At 46.0% G+C, this 16008-nt stretch overlaps 1 protein-coding gene across 1 annotated transcript in view; it reads left to right on the top strand.

Moving 5' to 3' along the window:
• The first annotated feature begins 592 nt into the window (after nt 1-592).
• LOC121492103 (two pore calcium channel protein 1-like) overlaps nt 593-16008 on the top strand; it is a 40886-nt gene continuing 25470 nt past the window's right edge. Inside the window, 5 exon segments of the mRNA XM_041757411.1 lie at nt 593-616; nt 618-668; nt 9221-9309; nt 10321-10435; nt 12672-12800. Of these exon segments, the coding sequence (XP_041613345.1) occupies nt 593-616; nt 618-668; nt 9221-9309; nt 10321-10435; nt 12672-12800 (408 nt within the window).

Below are 16008 nucleotides of genomic sequence, written 5' to 3'. Positions count from 1 at the left end.
TACCCTGTTGGCCAAGGCTCATGTCAGAATTGGCCTCGAGTATTTTATACGCACTGTTATAATAAATGCATGATCAGCATTTCAAAAAATCAGAAACGGTCTCAGGAAAAATCTACATTTTTGCTTTCTCTGGAAAGTTCATCAGTTCTGGCAACCCTGAGTTCCAGGCCAAGCTGGAAATGGGGACACCGGGGGAAGGGAGGAGGGTCTGCGCCCCTTCTCCAAAGGTGTCTGCCTTAGGAGGCTCCACTAGGACGGGGCGGGAAATTCACCGGGGCCTCGCCACGGCCAGCCACTGAATGTGTATGTATTAACCCATTTAATTCTAAATCGACTATTTTATTGGTGCTTCCACGGCCGGGGCTCTAAGCCAGGGTGGCCTCCCAACCCGTCGGCGGCCCGCCCCCGCCCCCGCCCCCGCCCGCGCCCCCGCCGGCTCCGCCCCCCGCCCCCCGCCCCCGCCGCCGCCCGTCCTCCACCCTCGGGCCCCGCTGCCGGCCCCGCCGGGGTCACGCGAAGGGCCTCCCGCCCAGGACAGAGTCCGCCGCGGCCCCGACGCTCGCGCATCCCGGCCCCCCGCGCCGCCGCCCAGATGCCCGGGGCCGGCCGAGCCGCGGGGGATGCGCCGCCTGCGCCCGCAGCGCCCCCAGGAGCCGCCCGCCCGCCAGGTAAGCGGGCGAGGCCGCCGGGCTCCGGCCCCGGGACCCCGCGCTAGGGCCGCGCGGGCTGCGGGGGCGCGGGGCGCGGGGCGCAGGGACGAGAGCGCCCGCGCCCGCCGAGTCCGTCCCCCGGGCCGCGGGAGCCCTGGCGCGGGCCGCTCCGCTGGGAAGCGCGCAGGCGGCGGGAGCTCTCGGCATCCGCGCCCCGGAGTCCGTAGGGCGGCTCCGGGTCCGCGCCGCCTCCCCGGCCGGGGGCCGAGCTGAACCCGCGCCCGAGCCCGCGTCGGGGCTCCCGTGCCAAGACAGCGCGCGCCCCTGCGCTTCCCGGGCGCGGGTGGCCCGTGCTCGCCGCACTGTGCTCCATGGCGGCAGAGAAACGTCCGAGGGTCCCCTTGCAGGAAACGCCCGGGAGGAGGCTGCAGGATGTGGGGCTGGGAGTTGCTGATGCAGCCCCGGCTCTTCTGATCCCCGCGGGACGAGGCCGCTGGGCTCAGCCCTGCACTTTGGAAGACGTGGAGCTTCCCAGCAAACCATTCCTGGGCTGTTTCCTCTCGCTGAATAAGAAAACTCAAGAGTGCAGAGGGAGCCAGAACTCCAGTCGTTGGAGCCCCAGCTCTGATCCAGAAAAATCCTAACTGTGAATTACAGGATGAGGGGGCCCATTACCTGGTGGAGCCTCTGGTGTGCCCGGCTGTAAGGTGGAGATGATAAGTCACATCCCCTTAGAGGAGTCTGAGGACCTGTCAGGCCCAGGGCACAGCGCCTGGCACACAGTGTAATGACAGCCAGGCTTCAGGCGGCTGGGAACGTCCATGTGTGCCTCATTTCCTTCGGGTTGTGCAAGCGTGTGGGAGGTGAAGGGTGCCTTACTCCCCTCTTCCTCTCCTTCTTGAGCTGGCTTCTTCAGCCCTGGCCTTTCTGGTATCGCTCCTGCCTCTTCTCGGAGGGCTCCCTGTAGCCTGCTGGCTCCTTGTGTAGGGTTGGAAAGCCCTGCCCGGTGCATTGGCCTCCCTCTTTGGCCTGCTGGTCTCTCAAAGAGGCCTGGCCACTTCCAACAGGCGAATTCTACTATGTCTCCTTAGGGGAGAGGAAAGCAGGTCATGGAGAGAGAGGAGGGGAAGGATTCTTGGTCTCCAGCTCTGACCCAACCCAGGCTGTGCTCTCTTCGTACTGCACAGCCACAGACCTGTGATCACCAGAATGTTCTGTGACAAGAACATCTTTTTAGATTGAGATTGTCACTGTCCTCCTTCTGTGTAATGTTTCTTTGTCTAAATAAGAGAAGAATGTAAGAAACTAATAATAACTTGAGACCTCAAAAAATGCAAGAAGGGTTGAAAATAGCCCAGAGTCTTGATTAAGCCCTGGGTGAGGCTTTTGGCTTAATGCGCGCATGCAGGAGTCACATACTTATGTCTCAACATCTTTCAGAGACTGCTCCCAGGGGGACAGGCATAAAAAGTGAGGAGCCTGGTACCAACTGGTAATTCTAGCAGAATCCCCCATTTTCTGAGATAACTGTGATGATTGAGTCATTGAGCCAAGCAAGGCTCTGACCTGAGACACTTGGTGGCTACCATGACATGGTTTGTTTGGGTCACTTAATAAAAAACTACCTAGTCATCTGAAATGCATATCCACCCTCTCCTTTCAAGCAGTTTTTTAGAACCTTTTTCTGCCTGGTGTTTCTTTGGGAAGATTCTAAGATGGCAATCCACTCCTTTGACCAACATTTTCAGCTTTGAAATTGAAATAACCCAATGCTAGTGATTCTCAGCCTTACTGTTCTTTAGAATTCCCTGGAGAGTTTTGAGAAATGTATCTGGGTTTGGGCCCTACCCCAGAGATTCTGCTTTAATTGGTCTGAGTGTGGCCTGGGTAACAGTAACTTTAAAGCTACCAAGTATTGAAAGTGCAGCAGAGGCTGAGAGCCCATGTCCTGTATGCTGTTACTTTGTGATCTATATGTGATTACCTCTTGATATTTCTGTGCTTCTCTTTGAATGTTCTTATTCTTAAAACTTTTCATTCAAGTCTTAGATTACCTGTCTTCAGGCTCTTGGTCTCCTAGTGTTCCCTTATAGTGATTTGCAGAGAAGTTTTTTTGCAAGAGGAAAATGGAGTAACCAGGAAGGCTTGGGAGAGTATTAGTTAAATCAGGTAGTCAGGGACACCTCAGTGGCTGAGCATCTATCTGCCTTTGGCTCAGGTCATGATTCCAAGGTTCTGGGATGGAGTCCTGATTTGGGCTCCTGGCGGGCAGCCTGCTTCTCCCTCTGCCTATGTCTCTGCCTCTCTCTGTCTCTAATTAATAAATAAATTTTAAAAATCAGGTGGTCATAAGCTGAAGTGCCCACAGGGGCCAGGGAGGGGCATAAAACCAGTGGCCTAGGTGAGAATGACTCAGCTGGAGAGGAAAGTGGGGCTTGTGGTGACATAGAGGGCATGTCTTTTGCCTGAAGAAGATCTTGGTTATCCACCTCCAGTTGGTTATAGCTACAGGGGCTATCAGAGATTGCAAAAATGGCCACAGACTCTTCCCATCCTGGCTACAACCTCATTTGCAATGAGCCTTTGCAATTCCTTACATCAGGAGATGGAGTCAATTTCTCTAGCCCTTGAGACCCCGACCATGAGACTTGCTTTGGCCAGTGGGATGTTAGCCAATGTGACACAAGCAGAGACATGAAAAATACTCGAGCATTGGTGCTTACTCTCCTGATGCTTCTTGGAACCCTTTGACCACCAGCATCTGGAAGAGCCCTGGCTAGCCCGTTGCATGGTACACATGGCCAAGACATGTGAGTGCAGCTGTCCTAGGCCATCTCCTCCAGATGACCACACAGATCAGTTACGTTGGCCTAGACCAGAAGGACTGCTTGGCTGACTCACAGAATTTGAAAAAATAATGAGTGTTTATTCAGGTGACCTGAATATCAGGGTGGGTAGCAAAAGCATATTGAAACAGAACTCAGCATTGCCAGATGTTATGACCTTTCAAAGAGAAACCAGAAGTTTCACATTTTTGTGTAAGCTCCAGTTTTTTAAAAAATTTGTATTAGTAGCCAGCATCCATAAAGCACTCTCAGGGCCAAACAAAACACATCTTTAGGCTGCCCTTGGCCTGCAGGTTGTTGGTCTCTCTGCACAGAGGGACATGAGGTGTTCATACTAACAGCTAACTGCCACCCTGTTCTCTCACTGTCTCACCATGGCTGCTATGCCCCAGCTTACCCTCAGCAGCTAGCCTTTTTTTTTTTTTATGTGAAATGCCCACAGTATACTTTATAACTCCAGCTTCTTTTGGCAGTCTTTCCTTTTTGATTTGGAAGCTGCTGGTATTGCCAGTCTTCACGGAGGAAGTGAGATTTGATGTGGGTCCCCAATGAAGGAAAGTTCTAGAAAGGGTACTCCAGGTTTTAGGTGAGCAAGAGATCAGGCATGGAAGTGGGGTTGGCAGTGGGACAGTGGACAATGCATGCACTAGTTTTGGCTGGAGAAGAGGCTACGGAGGGAAATAAGGGAGACAAAGTTGGAGAGAGGGGAGATCGTGGAGTCCCTCAATGCCAAGCCAGGAGTTTTACATTTGATTCTTCAGGCACTCCTGGCAAAGAGAAGTCACTAGAAGCTTTTGAATGGAGGTTGCGTGGGAAAGCAGGGATCAGCTCCATTCCAGGCATCAGTGTGCCCATAACCAGTGGGGGGAAGGAAGGGAGGCAGGATGACGCGGACTGAAGATATACTGTTAGAGGGAAAAACTGAGATGGGAGAGAATATTCCTTAACATTTATGGTAACTTCTTTTTACCTTAGCTTATGGTTAGTTAGGTTAATTTTCTTATATATTGAAACAAAACACACTGGCTTTTTTTCAAAGCCATTCTAGCCACAACTTTGTCAAGGTTCTTGTCTGACTTAAAGGTGTCTGGAGCTTCCCATTGTTTGTTCCTACACTGGGGGCTTTGGGGAGGAACTTCCTAGCTCACTACTAAGACTTCTGGAAATGATCATTCTCTCCCCTGCTGTGCTTAAGGAATTCTAAGTTATTCACCTTTCCTCAGAATGAAGTTTCCCAGGATTGAGCAGGTTGGAGGAGAAAAACCCAAAAATCTTAAATACATTTTCCAATCTTGGGGAGAGGAAAGAAAATGTCACAGCTAGAAGAGGAGAGAAGGAAAATCCAGAGAAGTCAGTTATTGCCCTAGTGCCATGAGAATACAAAGCATACAAGAAGCTGGGCAGCCCGGGTGGCTCAGCGGTTTAGCGTGATCCTGGAAATCCGGGATCGAGTCCCATGTTGGGCTCCCTGCATGGAGCCTACTTCTCTCTCTGCCTGTGTCTCTGCCTCTCTTTCTTTCTCTCTCTCTCTCTGATGAATAAATAAATAAAATATTTAAAAAACAAAAAACAAGGCAGCCCGGGTGGCTCAGCGGTTTAGCGCTGCCTTCAGCCCAGGACGTGATCCTGGAGACCTGGGATCGAGTCCCACATCAGGCTCCCTGCATGGGGCCTGCTTCCTCCTCTGCCTATGTCTCTGCCTCTGTGTGTGTGTGTGTGTGTGTGTGTGTGTGTGTCTCATGAATAAATAAATAAAATCTTTAAAAAAATAAAAAACAAAAAACAAAGCATACAAGAAGCAGTGAGACCAGTGATTTTGCATCTTACCTGCATGTTGGGAACTTCACTGATTCATCCTGGGTCTCACTTCTTGAGGTTCTGATGCAGTTGGTCTGGGCAACGGGATCTTTTGGAACAAAGCTTTGGAGGTGGTGGTATGTGCTGTGGGAGTTCAGAACTGCTACTCAGGCAGGCATTGGTGCCTCCTCAGGGCCACGGCAACTATTTCGAGGTGCAAAGCCATCTATAAGCTACATCTGGGGGAATACTGCTTTTCAGTCTTTGCTTGTTTTCATGGTAAGACACAGTTCGCATGGAAACTTGAAGTATGCAGTTTTGAAACAGCATGTCTAACACAAGCCACATTCTTGAGTTGGATGAAAATGATTTGTTTTATGGGAAGATCCAAATGGCCTTAGTACTAGTGAGAAAGCTCATTACAGTAAGTTTGCTTGTTGAGAGAACTTCTTCCCATGCAAAGAGGGGCAGGCACCTTAGAAGTTGCAAACAAATAGGATGGAGAGAGGGAAGAAAGTAGAAGCAGAAGACAGAGCAGATGAGATTTTAAAAGAGGTGTCAAAAATGCAATAGCTAAGAATGGGAAAGCTTGGAAATATTGCAAAGGTATTGCTGTGGTTGAAAATATCAGCATATTTGAACGTAACAGGCATGAGTTCAGATGGCGAGGAGGGAGTTGGAAGAGGTGCCATGGTGCTTATATCATTCAGTATGGGGAGCCTGGTGATGTCTGAGGTGATGTCCTAACCCCCAGGGTATGGCTCGCCGAGGAATTGCTGGTGAGCATTTTAAAAAATTAGTGTGCGTTCATTAAAAAAAAAAAAGCTCTTGTTGATACTAGCCATTTCTACCTAAAACAGATTTCTAAGTATATCCTGGCGAACTCTAGAGTTCCTCAGTGTTTGGGATATTCAATGGAAAAATACTTGGTATTAATAGATTGCCTACTGAAATATTTTTTAAATATGTAAAAGAAAAATGTGTGACAAGTGTTTAACACATTTATATGGTGCCTCTTAGTTTTTAAAGATTTTATTTATTTATTTATTTATTTATTTATTTATTTATAGCACAATCGAGGAGGAGGGGCAGAGGGAGAGGGGGAATCTCAAGCAGACTCTACACTGAGTGTGGAGCCCAATGAGGGGCTCCATCCCATGATCCTGAGACCGTGACCTGAGCCAAACTCAAGAGTCAGATGCTTAAACAAATGAGTCACCCAGGTGCCCTAGTGCTTCTTAGTTTTTAATAATCTGCCTTTAAGGATTGTTATACCAGCTCTGAGATGGCATAAAACTCAAGAGGTGATGGGTTCGTTCTTATAACAGTTAATTCATCTTTGAGATTGTTGCTCCACATCTATTTTTAATCAAAATGTTTATTTTTCTTTTTTGGCCAATTTTTAACAGTTTTATTGAACTATAATTGATATAAACTACACTTATTTAAAGTGTGCAGTTTGATGAGTCTTGGTATATGAATAAACTTGTGATATTAATACCACACTCAAGGTAATGGACATATCTGTCACACCTACAAATTTCCTCATGGCTGTTTCCAGCCCATCCCTTTTCCCATCCCCTTCTCCCTGTCCCCAGGCAACTTATCTGGTTTCTGCCACTATAGATTAGTTTGCATATACTAGGGTTTTATATACTCATATATAGTAGGTATTTTTGGTGGGGGACAGGAGTTAGCTTCTTTCACTCAGCAAAATTATTTTGAGATTCATCCATTTGGTTGTGTTTATCAGTAATTCATTCCCTTTTATTGCTGAGTAAGCTTTCATAGTACACATACACCACATTTGTTTATCCATACACCTCTTTGTGGACATTTGCTTCTGGTTTTTGACTACTAAGCTGCTATGAACATTTGTTTACGATCTTTGGAATGATGTTCTAACATAAGCCACATTTTTGGATTGGATGTAAAGTCTTCGTATAGACCTATGCTTTCTTTCTCTCTCTTTGGTAAATACTTGGGAACTGGAATGGCCAAGAAGCCACCAAACTGTTTTCCAAAGTAAATGCACCATTGTCCAATCCTACCAACAACGTGTAAGAGTTCTAGTTGCTTCACAACCTTGGCAACACTTGGTGTGGTCAGTCTTTAGTTTTAGTCATTGTACTCAATATGAAGTGGTATCTCATTGTGGTTTAAATATGTATTTCCCTAATGACTAATGATATTGAGCATCTTTTCATGTGCTTATTTGCCATGTAAACATATATCTTTAGTGAAAGATCTGTTAAAAGACATATCTTAGTAATTAACTGATGCTTGTGATTTTTAATGCAATATAATTTACTTTTTTTAAAGTGTTGCAATATGAAATAAATTTAGGAAATGCAGTTCTACTGTGTCTACAAGTATGTATTTTTTATTTTAAATTTTAAAAATGATTTTATTTATTTATTTATGGGAGACACAGAGAGAAAGAGGCTTAGACATAGACAGATGGAGAAGCAGGCTCTCTGTGGGGAACCCGATGCGGAACTTGATCCCCCGGGATCACGACCTGAGCCAAAGGTCGATGCTCAACCACTGAGCCACCCAGGTGCCCCTACAAATATGTATTTTTATATATTTGTATAAAGTTTCGAATCCTTTGACCTGTCTGCATACTAGATGTGTTTGCAAAATTGACTTGCTTGAGCAGCGATGGATTTCGATTCCAACTCAGACAGGAAGATGGTCTATGTTTTGAGGAGGTAACTCTGGTAATTGAATAGATAATCAGATTGTTTCTCTCCTGAAGTACATAGGATGGTCTAAATAGCTAGTCTGCGTGTGTGTGTGTGTGTGTGGTTTTTTAAATCTTATTTATACAGAATCAAGTGTGAGTCATCACAAATGGGGCTCAACTGTACTGGTCATGAGGAGATGTAAAGTCAGATCTCAAGATGCTCCTTTGGCTGATTGATTATAAATCATTTTCAACTCTATGAATGTTGGTGAGAAGCAAGAAAACATGATGCTCATGTACCATTTAGAGTTATATCAAAGCTGTAACTTTGGGGGGAACAATTTGGTAGTATCTATCAAAATAAAAAATGCAAATACCTTTCATTCACAAGTTCAACTCAATCCCACAAAAACATTCATATGGCATAAAGATATGCATGTGTGTAATATGTATTTTTAAATATTAAATGTAATTGTGTTCAAAATAGAAAAAAAAAAGGAGCCACTGCTACAAAGGAACAAGCATTTGTTAAAAAAGAATGGGGTAGGTGTATATGTACTGTCATGAAAAAAAATGTCCAGAATATATTGTATCATACAAAGACAATTTTATTATTTTTAAATTATGTGTATGTATAGAGTGGGGTCATACCTTAAGAAGAAGTTAGCTTCAAAACTCATCAAGCAAGGCAATAATGCATGTGTCAAAATTACCCTTGAAAAACAGTCTAATCAGGCAGCCCTGGTGGCTCAGTGGTTTAGTGCCGCCTGCAGCCTGGGGTGTGATCCTGGAGACCCGGGATGGAGTCCCACGTCGGGTTCCCTGCATGAAGCCTGCTTCTCCCTCTGCCTGTGTCTCTGCCTCTCTCTCTGTGTGTGTCTCTATGAATAAAAAAAAACAAAAACAAAAAAACTCTAATCACCCATCAAGTACTCTAAATATAACTTTGTGTTTCTATATATGGGTGTGTGTAGTGTATGAATATACCATTTAAGCACATGTATACTATTTGGTGCTTTCTTGTTTTCATTTCTTCCTCTTCTGAGAGTCTATGTTTGAATTCAAGAACGTTAAGCATGCCTGTGTCCAGCCTCACTGCAGGGTTCCAGTGCTTGATTACCTCTGGCAAGAGTGGGATGGGAGGGAGATGGGGGTCGAGTTTCTTTTTGTACTTACGTATGAAAAAGAGAAGTGTCCTTTCCTATTCTAATATTCTCTCCTTACTTTCTCCCACGGAGGACGAAGACCTTCTCTTAGCAGCTGCCTATGTTTCTGATGCCCAGTACAACAGAAATGTTCCATTTGAAACATCTCCTCGGGCCATCAGGTAATTAAAGTGTTAAACTGTCACATAGAGCAAACTGTCCTTTACTACTTGAAGTGAAACCCAAACAGAAGGCAGAAGACGTTGTCTACACAAACATTTTGAGAGGTCTCTAGGGTATGGCACATAGATTTGGATAGAATCCTAAAATTTAATGTTTGTTTTTTTAAGTTATAAGAGCATGGTACCTCACACACAGAAAAGCATTCAATAAATACATTAAAGACAGATAAATGAGTAAATGAGAACATCCAGAACAGGAGATAGGACATCCAAAGTAAAACACATATCATCTTTTCCTCTTAGACATGGTTTGTCCTCTTCGAGCCATCTAAATGAAAAGCTTTATTCTTTTTTTTTTCTGTTCCCTTGGGACGTAATCCATACATTTGTTCTTTTCATAAGAATTGCACCTTTTCTCTCTCCCCCCTAAAGGTTGAACTAAGAGCAAAGATTTGGCTCAAAATAAAAGAAATCATTTCTTATCATCAGGGCTCAGCTCCAGTGCCTCCAAAAGCAATGAACGCTTCATTCCTGGAAGCTTCGAGCAGTTTGGGGAGACTGTCCCCCACCCCCAGGAAGAGAACTGTGTGACTTCGAGATCTCTCTGAGTCTATCATGTTGAGATGGGATGATGCACATTTTAAAATTGGTTAGGCTACCATGCCGCATAATGATAGGTCACTTTAACTGAGGGTTTGCTCTGTACTGGTCACTGTTCAAAGTCCTCTAAAAGTATTCTCTTATTATTGTCACAATCACCATAAGGAAGGTACTAATCCTAGCTTGAAACTGTTAAGAGACTGTGCTATGAGAGATGATAATATGTTGATTTTTTTCTGTTAGTGTTTTGTAATGTGCTCAATGCAGCACTGTCTCTTGCTCCCTAGAATTTAAAGGAAATGTGGCCAGAGCCATAGTTTGTATTTTATCTACCAAGTCTTCGTGGGAAGCTTGAATGCTGTTCAATTCCTGCTCCTTGATTATAAACATCTTTATTCTTTTCGTCTTCAGACTTTACTATTTTTATAACCACTGGACAATGCAAGTAGCCATCTACTTCTTTATTTGTGTAGACCTTTCTCTCGCCCTGTTTGAAGAACCTGCGCTGTTTCCACTGCCTTTCTTGGTAAGCATTAAGACCAAAATGGCTACCCAGACTTTGCCATTGCTGAGCTGGGTCCCATTCCTCTTCATCCCCCCTTCCCGCCCCGATTCCAATAAATATGAACATGGTTTTATTTTTATTGCTGGGGATTGGAATAATTCTCCCTACCCATTGAGCTGATGCTTCAGTCATAGGGCATTTTCAAAGGAGTAGAAGTTAAATTGGATAGACACATGATATTTTCTATTTTTAAAATTTTTTATTTAAATTTTTTAAAAAGGGGGAGGTGGAGCAGCAGGCAGACGGAGAAGGAGAAGCAGACTCCCCGCTGAGCAGGGAGCCCAGCATGGGGCTCGATCCCAGGACTCTGGGATCATGACCTGAGCTGAAGGCAAACACTTAACCCACTGAACTACCCAGGGGCCCCAGACAAATTATATTTTCAAAACATATCTATTAAGTGGCAAGTAGATAATGTCATGATATGGTGGAATATGCAACTTCTTGTGCTTGTCACATTTCCAGCTTTTTCCATAGTCCTAAATCACTAGAGTATTTATTGGTGGTTAGTAGCTGATCACATATGATTTTGAGTAATACATCAAATTAACCAACTATTCTAAATCAGTCTAAGTGATAAATTGATGATCTACTCATGTTAATTCCCGACTTGGTGCTGTCCTGCCTCTGAGAGTAGTTATAACATAGACAGAAGGACTTGTAAAGTCCTTCTGACAGAATATTTACTGTCTGGTCCTTTAACAGATAAAGTTCATTGACATCTAGCCCTAAAGAGCAGGCTTTTATTGCCTCCCATGATTCTGTGGGTAACTGGGCCTAAGTGGGCAGATTTTCTGTTCGTGTGTTATTAGCTGGGGTGGTGGATAACTGGAAGCTCTGTTGATTGCAGGCAGCTGACAGGTGCTGCTGGCCATCAGCTGGGAGTTTGCCTGGGTAGAGTGGTGGCCCAGAGTGACCTGCTCTCTTTTGCACAGCTGCTGCATGTGGCTTAGGCTTCTCTTGGATGGGGGGAATCCAAGAAGGAGCATCGTGGTCTACAAGCACTCTGAGCTCAGGCAGCCCAAAGCTGTGCGTAACCACTAACAAACAGAAGGGTGAGGCCTCGGCAAGAGAGGCAAGGGGCTGAGAAGACAACCCCAGGGAAGGCTCATTGAGTCCAGAGCAGGCCTTGCTAGGGAAGGACTAACTGGGTCTGCATCACACTTACTGATGTTCTTGTTGGCTAAAGCCTCTCAGATACTGGAGTCCTGAGTCACCACGGGAGGACCATCACCCAGAGGGCTGAAAACTGGAAGCATGGTTCATGCAGGGCCACCAAAGTGATGGTGTAACCCACTTCCGTATGATTAAGATGCCACAATTGATGGAATCTCTGAATAGAAAACTTGTAGCCCAGTGACTATCAAACACAGAGTTGGACAAAGTGGAGCTGTAGTGGCCCAGAGTCTGCCCCTTTCTTCCTGTCCCTTAGGGAATCCATTCCTCCAGCCCTCACCCCAGACCTTTCTGTCTTCCCAGTCTCTGCCAGATTGCCCTTTCCCTATCTCTTCCTGATGTGCCACCCTCCTCTCCCCGTGATGGAGATAAGTGCCCTGGCTAGGGAGGACTTACTGCCTCAAGGCAATCACAAGACAGCATGTGCTGCGGTTACAGGCTGCCCATCTGGCTGGCTGTAGGGATTTTGGAGCTGGTGTCCCGTAACCTATGGAGGAGACAGTGAGGACTTGACACTGGGGCTCAATGGCCTCTGTTGTTTGCTCTAACCAACCACACACAGGCAGAGGGCAGCAGTGGCAGAGATGGCTAAGAACGACCCATATTTCAAATCCCATCTTTGGGGAGTACTCTAGTATTAGAAAAGCTGAATGTCTAGATGCCTACTCTAAATATGAGCATGGGGATTGGAGAACACAGAACATGGCTGTTTCTATCGTCCCTGGCCTCCTTTTTCTGGGGAAATGCTTTCTGAGTCCCTTGCCTACTGATTAAGCCCCTCCCAGGAAGCCCTGCCTGTTGGGTCATGGGATTCATGGCTCAAAGGCAGGTTTCCTTTTAAGAGGAAGAAACCATCCCAACCAGCAAAGAATTTGGCTGCAACCATCAGTGGGATTAAGGGACACGCTGATTCTCAGAGGGTGGCATCAAGGTGGCTGGGGTCTGGGGCAGTTACAAGAGAGCTAAAGCTGAAACTCCCCATGGCTGGGGGCTGTGTTTCTTCTCCGTTTTCTGCATGCAGGCTACCTCAATAGCAGAAGTGCTCTGTCTGACTGCCTTCTTTGGGAGACTTGTACATTTTGCAAAAGTCACTCCCCAGATGGTTTTCTGGAAGGATACGAAAAACATCTGCATCATGGTAACCATAGTGGTGAGTGATCATTATAGTGCCCTGAAGAGTTTGTGATCAAAGGCAGAAACTATGAAGAGAAGAGGTGGAGTAGATTTGACTTGGTTAAAGCAACAGTGACAGACTTTGGCACAGCAAACACCACTAGCACAAGTACAAGTGAACCCCAACTGTGAAGCAAATAAGGCAAAATATGACAGTGTGAATGCTGTAATTGAAGGTAGCAAGAGCACTTCCAAATTGAAGGGGGGAAAAGAAAGAAACTCCAATAATGCTGAAAATAGAGGAAGGCATCTTGTAGAAGAAAAAGTAAATAATGGTAAATATGAAAAAGATGTATAATTTCATTACTTAAGAAAAATATATTAAGACAGCAATTAAAACACCATGTGTTTGTCTATGAAGTGGTGTGAGCAAAACTGCGAGAAAAAAGAACCTCTTACACTCTACTGAAGGGACGAATAAGCTGTCTTTCTGGAAGGCTCTTCTGCAGTTCCTTTCAGAAGCCTTCAATGTGTATTCCATTCCTGGGAATTTATCTTTAGGAAAGGAGGATGTGATCAAAGATATAGCCACAAGAGTGGTCATGGCTGAACTGTTCATAATACCGAAAAATTGGAAACAACTCCATTTCCTGACAGATACATGTTAAAGAAAAGGTGACACATCCACTCAGCCCTTTAAAATAGTGCTGAAGTAACATCCTGTGTCTGTTCCCAAGGGGAGGTGCTTATCATTCATTAGGTCAAAAGAACAAGTTACAATAGAGCTGAATCTCATCTTGGTTAAGAAGAAAAAGGAGAGAAGGTGTACAACATTCACAGGGCAATCTGGGAGGATATATGTTAGGCAGTTATGCCCAGAGGGCTGTACGTAATCCCCAGGGAGGCCCCTTCAGTGATTAGATAAAGGTACTTGAGAGTTAGCATATGGCAAAGCAGCCAGCCTGCCTGAACCATGGTTCTTTCCAATTAACCCCTGGCTCAGCCTGCAGGCCTCTAAGCCATCTGTTCTCAGAGCTTCCACAAACACTGATAGGTAGGGGTCCCCATGCTGTAGCTGTTACCCATTTCGCCTCCGAGTTTCTTTTGTCTGTGGCCAACTGCTTGCTAGCAGTTTCTACATCTGCGTGTCAACACAAACCTAGTGGGATGAGACCCACTGTCTTTGACTCCAGCGCTCCCCTAGCTGTTTGTGCCTTAGGTCCTGACACCCAGTTCCTAGTCCTCTTAGTCAAGATTCCCTTTTCTTTCTTGCATCTGGCCTCCCCAGAGACCCTCGCAACGCCTGTTGCCCCGTGTCCATCCTCCCTGCTTGGACTATTGCAGTAGTCTCTGAGGTGGCCACACATTGTCTCTTTGTTGCATGCCATTCTGTTCCCACAATGTGGTCCAGGCCCTGGCCACCCCTTTTGGGAACTGCCACGGTCACCTCAACCTCAGTTCCCTGGCTGATAATCCATTTGAGATACCGCAGCTGGATTAATTCTCCAGAAGCACATCTTCGATCATTTCCCTCTCACACTCAAAAATGTCTGTGAGCTCCAACAGACAATTCAGTGCCTCCAATCCTGCAAATTTGTTCACAGAGGCCTCTTCACTCTAGCCAGCCTGAGTCGCCTGCCACCCTACGCACGTACCATTCACCCCTCCTCAGGCTGCGGTGGCTCTTGTGCCTGAAATACCCACGGCCTCTTCTCACCTTGCTCTTAACATTTGTTTTGATCTCCCTTCACGCATCTGCTGAGCCCTCAGAATATATAGACTATCTATCTGTGCTTTTCTTATTTTTAGAAATATTTATTAAAATATTTGTGGCACACTCAGTCTGGGAGGGGTACCTGTGACCACAGGCTTGGGTTTGGTCTACAATGCCATCCATGCTGCCCGATGCAGAATGGCAGAAGATGGAGAGGGGAAGTGGGAGAAGGAGGTTATTTTTGGAAGAAAGAACAATCCAAAAAATCCTGAATATATAAGATAGAGGCAGATGCTCCTGCTAATCTCCTCCCAAAAGAGGGTGTTCTTTCACAACCTCATCTGCTGCTTGGCCCCCTCCTAGGCCAGGGTCTGATGTACCTCTGTATCTCCTAAAACTCCTAGCCCAATGCTTAAGATACTGTGGGCACATAGGCACTCTAAAAATTTAAGTCAGATCACGGTGCTTCCCTGCTTTGAATCTTCCAATGCCTTCAATCTCACATTGTAGAAAAGCCAAAGTCCTTGTCACAGCCCAGGCTCTCTCGTCCTCTCGTGTCTTCCACCCACCCCTTCCCACACCCTCCGTGCACAGTGGGGCTGCTTCAGGCTGCTGAGTGCACCCTCAGCCCTTTGCCACACCCGGGTGTTCTCCAGAGCACAGACTACCACCTGCTGCAGAGCATATTTATCATTGGGACTGTTCTTTCTTACTGGAATGAGTGCTCGTGAGGGCAAGCACTGCTCACTAAGCTCTTTGCTCTCTCTCCAGAACTAGAAGGACACCATACACTAAGACACACTCTGTAAATGCACGGATGGAGTGAATCGAATGAGAATGCACTCTTGCCCTATCTGGGTTTGTCCATCATCTGTTCCCTGGCATCTCACTCCTTTGCCTTTGATGCCCTCATTTGAAAGACTTCCAGGATTCTCCTGGTCCTGGGAATAAGACTTACCCTTTTAGCCTGGCCCTCAAAGCCACCTGCCACTAATCCTCATCACTTCCTGCTTCATCTGACCGCACCCCACAGGGCCCTCTGCTTCCCAGACACACCAGGACTGTTCCTCCCTGAGAGTCCCTTTACTATGTCTTATTGCTGTGGCTCTTGACTTATTTGAGTTTTATACTTTTCAAACTATCTTTGCTTTAAGATTGCATCAAGGAGTGCCTACCCATGTAGCCTCCTCTAACGCCATAATGTTTGGTGATTGCCTGTCCCAAGGGAACAGGAGCCTGTCCCCGCTCCCCTGGGACAGGCACACTGGGTTCCCTCTGGTCGGTGCCCAGCACAGCTAGCCTCCTCCTATGTCTGTGTCCTGTCTCTCACCCTGTGTTGGATCTTACTGGGGCCTCTGTGCCTTGCTCAACAAACACTTTGATGGTGGTAGATTATTATTTTTTACTTACATTTTCCTAGAACACACTAGGTTCTTCTTTTGCCCTGTTCTCAGGTGATCACAAACCCAGGCAATAAGGATCAGTAAGGGTTTTCTGTGTTCTGGATTTTTCTACCTCTGTTGCTAGGCAA

This window comes from Vulpes lagopus, chromosome 5 (assembly GCF_018345385.1).
Source record: "Vulpes lagopus strain Blue_001 chromosome 5, ASM1834538v1, whole genome shotgun sequence".
In the NCBI taxonomy this organism is placed as follows: Eukaryota; Metazoa; Chordata; class Mammalia; order Carnivora; family Canidae; genus Vulpes; species Vulpes lagopus.
This window is presented reverse-complemented; position numbering and strand designations above follow the sequence as displayed.